At 40.8% G+C, this 6302-nt stretch overlaps 2 protein-coding genes across 2 annotated transcripts in view; one reads left to right on the forward strand and one right to left on the reverse strand.

Moving 5' to 3' along the window:
* Positions 1–66: 66 nt before the first annotated feature.
* On the reverse strand, positions 67–5116 carry SARC_11020 (hypothetical protein; the record flags this gene model as incomplete). Its single annotated transcript, XM_014294905.1, has 6 exons — positions 67–179; positions 401–499; positions 1370–1438; positions 2137–2261; positions 2786–2890; positions 4852–5116. Coding segments are annotated over 6 exons (776 nt in total), but the record flags the coding sequence as incomplete, so codon positions are not given.
* Positions 5117–5548: 432 nt separating this feature from the next.
* The window catches only part of SARC_11021 (hypothetical protein), a 4640-nt gene continuing 3886 nt past the window's right edge, over positions 5549–6302 (forward strand). Inside the window, exon 1 of the mRNA XM_014294906.1 lies at positions 5549–5844. Coding sequence (XP_014150381.1) covers positions 5722–5844 — 123 coding nt within the window. The 5' untranslated portion in view covers positions 5549–5721. The remainder of the gene's footprint in view (positions 5845–6302) is intronic.

Raw genomic sequence — 6302 nt, forward strand, 5'->3', positions numbered from 1 at the left:
ACACACAACTACACACACAAATATATATATATATATATATATATATATATATATATATATATATACCCTGGAAAGATGTCTTCCATTTCGTTTGCCAGGGCTGTGCTTGATTGCAGGTGCTTCGGTAGATTGCGCACCATTACACTGTAGAGATTAGGCTGAGTGCCTCTGAGAAACCTCTGTACAGAACAACAGACAAGTGTGTACAATCCCAGGTCACTGTGAGTAATATCAGCCACTTGCCACACAGCAGCAGTGCATGGAGTGTGTCTTTATGGTAATAGTTTGGATTCATGGTTTAATTGAAGTAATGGTAGTCACCGCATTGCTAAGTGTTTTACCTAAAAACCCTAAAAGATGTCAATAAAAAAATCCTAAAACATGTCAATCAACCACCCACCTGGCGCATTTGGATGTACCACACGTATGTCTTCTGACAGTACCAGAACACACAGAAGGAAAACAGATAGATCCCCAGCGCATGAAAGTAGACAATTTTCTGCGCAGATTGATAAGAAAAAAAAAGGTGCTGTGAGAAAAGACAGTGTCACTCCATGGCAGACGCGTGCCATTTGCAGTTGCACGCGTAGCAGCGCTAAACCCTTCAGGTCGCCAAAGCAACGAACCCACAGAACACCCCACAACAGACCACGACGACTTTAGTTTCCTATGACTACATCCACACAATTAAGAACATGAGAAAACTATCACACAAACAGAGAGAGAGAGAGAGAGAGAGAGAGCCACAGCAGTCTTCAGACAACACCAAAGTGTATCTCAACAGCACTAGCACACGGTGATTACATTCACACAATTAAGAACATAAGCAAACTATCACACAAACAGAGAGAGAGAGAGAGAGAGAGAGAGAGTTCACTGCAGTCATCAGACGACACCAAAGTGTATCTCAACAGCACTAGCACACACAGATGATCACAAGGAGACAGAACATGAGCAAACTATCACACAAACAGTGAGAGGGAGAGAGAGATGTATCTAAGCAGCACTAGAACACAGACATGATCACAAGGAGACAGGACATGCAATGCACAGCAACACAAACGCACACATTCACAAAACAAGCTAACGTCTTTGTGTTAGGCAGAATCAGACACAGAAAACCCCTCGATGGAAGTATCAGCCATCGGACTATGACTAAAGCACTACAACGAATCCCAGTACTGTTCGCTTAATGTTCAGTTCAATAGTATATCCTGTACTAAAAATAGATTCTACCATCCACGCCACTTATACAGATATGCACTTCCATGACTGAAACCCAACCCTAAAACCCTAAAACTGATCGAGGCTTATCTTTCATGGAAATAAACAGTTCTTGTGAATGTGCTAACATTCCAATGGAACAAACCCGGTCAATGTCGGCTGAGATGTTCGACATGCTCAACTTCTCAATGCCTTCGCCTTCACCTGAACCCCACTGCAGAAAGAACAAGCAGAACATTAGGACCAACAATAACTAAAAGCACACATAAAACGGGGCTAAAGCCTATAAAAACAGAAGGAGAATGGGGCTTACAATCACTTAGCTACAGCTCAGCACTCAAACTATGCCGTACCTAACGAAGTATAAAAACACACCTGACCATCCACACATTAATGTGTCATATATATACGCCAGATACAAACCTGACATTCGTTGAATCCCAGTAGCTACAATTATGGACACTCAGACCACGTGCACAAACGTATCATAACTACTGCCAGACAACTCAGATGGGACCTCAACCACACCCACAGCTCACACGATCACACAGCCACATCCCAAACACTCAACATTCAACCACCCACTCCATCTGATACTCAAGACAACCCAGAAAAATAGCATAAAAGCCTAAACCCCTATCTCACATATACTGTCATATTTCGCATCCATGACAGTCAACTATACCGAAACTAAAACGCTAACCCTAAAACTCTACCTAACCTATAGCCATGCTGTACACAGCTTAGCCAACTCAAAAGTACACACACACGCTTTCCCTAACATTGCTCACACCACTCAGGTGACTCCAATATACCTAGCACTCGATTTAAGAATAGCAGTACAAAGATACAGAGAGGTCACTTCCTAGGTACTCGCACCGTATAGCTCAGCACACGCGCACGGCTACTCACCGCATTCATGGGAATCAGCACAAGCACGCCGTACACTGTGAAGGTACCGAATATCGCCATACCGAGCCATATGATACGCAGGAACATGACCGCATCCAATCCAGCCGACTGGTAGATGTCTTCCTCTGTGGCGTAGGCATTAGCACGAGCGAAAGCGTGGATATCATAGCTGTTAGTATCAATGTGAGTGCGTGCACATCACTGCATGAGCCGTCATGTGGCCTTACGATGGTGTGTGTGTGATGCTGTCAGCAGTTGAACGGTGATTCGCTAGCACCTGCGCGTGTACAAATGAACACAAATATGCGCAATCACCCCACGTGACACAGATGGTGGACTGACCAGTCTGTGGGATCTGCTCTTACGCACAGAGTTATTGCCATCGAGAAGGAAGTGATCGTTGTGTTGGATTTGGGGCCGAACTTCGGATGGCGTGCACACATGGCATGCCACACACTCCGCACATATGAACAGCTGACATGGGATGATAAGATGCCACTCAACAGTCAACTGTGCGGTATATTATCCTTTTGATGTAAACATATGTTGCAGTGTTGATAGGCAGATGTTTTAGAGTGTAGGGTTCAGGGTAAGTGAAAAATAAACATATGGTATCTGTAATGAAATCGTTTCTGTGGTGTGCACACACCTGTTATGTAGTACACAGTTTGTATCCATCTAAACCATCCCTTGGGCGGGGCCTGGGGGCGTTGCTGCAGTGGCACTTGTTTGGTACAGCGTGGTTGGTAGATATCTGTAGATTAGATTTAGGGTTATAAGGTTATAGGGTTTTTTTTTATAGGTATTCGTTGTAAGTGTGTTGGGTGCAGAGTGGTTGGTAGATATCTGTAGATTAGATTTAGGGTTATAGGGTTATAGGGTTTTTGTGAGGTATTCGTTGTAAGTGTGTTGGGTGTAGAGTGGTTGGTAGATATCTGTAGATCATATGGTCATGTGGGGTATCCGTTGTACATAGTGTGTTGGGTGAGGAATGGTGATGACATTCGTCAACGATATGTCCTCTAACGATGCGCACTCTTTTCAGCACATGATGAGATTGATGTACATATCTGCTATTATTCTTTTAGGATTTTAGAGTTTAAGGGTTTTTAGGGTTTAGCACCCTAAAACCTAACCAATAAACTCTATTGATGGACATGATGACTCCTAAACGTACACTACACATTCACACACAGTGTTTACGGTCGAGTACTTATCCGTTACTACTGCTATTGATGCACAAGATGAGTGCTAAACGTACACTAGACATACACACACAAAGGTCGAGTGCTTATTTATAACTGCTACTCTCGATGCATTCGTCAACGTGTACGTAGACGATGTAACCAAAGCTTACCAGCACTTAACGCCAGAAGATAAATACAAAATTTCCAAATTCTAAAAAATAAGATCCGATAACTTATTGGTTCATTTATGTATACAACTGTACTGATAGATTAATCACTGGTTCATTTATAAATACAACTGTACTGATAGACTACGCGTTGGTTAATATATACATACAACTGTAGCGATAGATAACTCATTGGTTCATTTATGTATACAACTGTACTGATAGATTAATCATTGGTTCATTTATACATACAACTATACTGTTAGACCACGCATTGGTTTATATATACATACAACTGTAGTGATAGATAACTCATTGGTTCATATATTCATACAACTGTACTGCCAGATAACTCATTGGTTGATTTATGTATACCATTGTACTGATAGATATCTCATAAGTTCATTTATACATACAACTGTACTGATAGATAACTCATTGGTTCATATATACATACAACTGTAGTGATAGATAACTCATTGGTTCATGTATGCATACAACTACTGATAGATAACTCATTGGTTCATGTATGTATACAACTGTACTGGTAGATAACTCATTGGTTCATATATACATACAACTGTACTGATAGATCACTCATTGGTTCATATATACATACAACTGTACTGATAGATAACTCATTGGTTCATTTATACATACAATTGTACTGATAGATAACTCATTGGTTCTTATATACATACAACTGTAGTCATAGATAACTCATTGGTTCATATATACATACAACTGTACTGATAGATAACTCATTGGTTCATATATACATACAACTGTACTGATAGATAACTCATTGGTTAATATATACATACAACTGTAGTGATATATAACTCATTGGTTCATATATGCATATAACTGTACTGATAAATAACTCATTGGTTCATATATACATACAACTGTACTGATGCATAATTCATTGGTTCATTTATACATACAAATTTGATGCTAGATAGCTCATTGGTTCATTTATGTATACAATCGTGCTTTTACTAGGCACAGCTGACCAATTAACCCAATCCAAGCTCTCGAATTATGATCCACATCAATATCGTGTATGCATCACAAAACGAATACGCCGGAAATCATAGCCCATACATATACTCAGAGCTTCTATCATTAATTATTGTCACATCATCTTGATAATTATAGTACACACCAGCCACCAAGTCACCAAGCTAAAGTGCAGCGCAATGCTATGAACGTGCGTTGAATTGCTATTCAGACGCACAGAGAAACAGTAAAGTGCTCTTGAACGCCATCGCAAACCCAACCAAACAGGCGACATACAATGTGGGCGTTCACACCCACTGTACCACACATTGGGCACAGAGTGGGCACATACAACACACCTGGAAACTTCTGTCTGATGCAGCAGAAGGCCAGCGCACCCAGGATGAAAACCCCCGTGTTGAATGCACAACTGGTTAGGAATGCGTCTGTGCCGTTGGGTGGCCTTTTGAATAGTGTATCGTTCTTCGTAGTATCGATTTCCAAACCCCAGAAGTTGGGTGCATGGTCTTGTAATGCAAACACATTACTGAGTGTGCTGTTGAACGCATTCGTAAGCGACAAACCATTCCCATGCGCACCACCGGCACTCTCTAGAGCCGCCATATTGGTCCCTGAAGCTCAGAGGTACAATAGGACTGTAATACTAAGAGAGGGTATGGTATATATCACTGCACGCATACATTCACAAACAATAGCCCGTACGCTAGTTTGTACCCCTCCTCAATCATCAACCGAGGTCATAAAGCATTGGGAAACAAATACACGTCAATTATATTATCGGCCCTAAAAAATGGTCTGGACAACTAAATATTTACAAGGACACTATACTTGTTTAGATGTATTTTAGCGGGAGCCGTATGAAACCCTAAACCCAAAATATCCCAAAATGTACTAATTTAGTGTTCGTCCCAGGTACCTATTTAGGTAAAGCCAAGGTGCCATATACCTGTCATCATGTCACTATTTGATGAAGTCGCCTCTCGATTACCATAGAACATTCGAATCATTCATATTTATTTATGTAAATACTATGTTTATGGGTTAGTGTTCGTAGACCAAATAAATACCACACGCATTGACGTAAGTGCCTCGTCTTAAGGATTACGCATATCAATAGTCACAAAGACTCGGCACAAACTAACCAACAACCCAACGCTCAAACTAACCAGCAACCCAACGCACACTCAACCAAAGGTCACCAACTCACCATGGCTCCCAGAACAATAGTCGTGGCCGTCAACAACAGCGAAGGGGGCGTTTATGCGGTAGAGTGGGCGTTCAAGGACTTCGTCAGACCCACAGACAACGTCATCCTCGTCAATGTGGTCGACGTAAGTGGTGTTAGTGTAGATGACGTGAGTGGTGTTAGTGTAGATGATGTTAGATGAAATCGGGGTTGGTGTAATCGATGAAAGTAGTCTTCGTGTAATCGATGGAAGTAAGCTAGTGTATTCGGTCGAACCTGTTTCGTTCTCTTATTCCAATGGTTCAGTTCAATTGATCCGATGTCCAATTATCGATTTGCTGCATAGATGCACGGTAGCGGTTCAGTGCACACAGTCATGCTGCATAGTTTCATAACCAACGGCAATAGCCAAAAAAAATGTTACATATATACATACATATATATATATATATATATATATATATATATATATATATATATATATATATATACTACTACTTACTTAGTTTAGTTTAGTTTAGTTACGTTCGTTACCTTACCTTACCTTACCTTACCGTTTAACCGTTTAAAACCGTTTAAAACGTTTAAACGTTTAACGTTTCC

The sequence above is a fragment of the Sphaeroforma arctica genome (genome assembly GCF_001186125.1).
Source record: "Sphaeroforma arctica JP610 unplaced genomic scaffold supercont1.1491, whole genome shotgun sequence".
Taxonomy (NCBI): domain Eukaryota; class Ichthyosporea; order Ichthyophonida; genus Sphaeroforma; species Sphaeroforma arctica.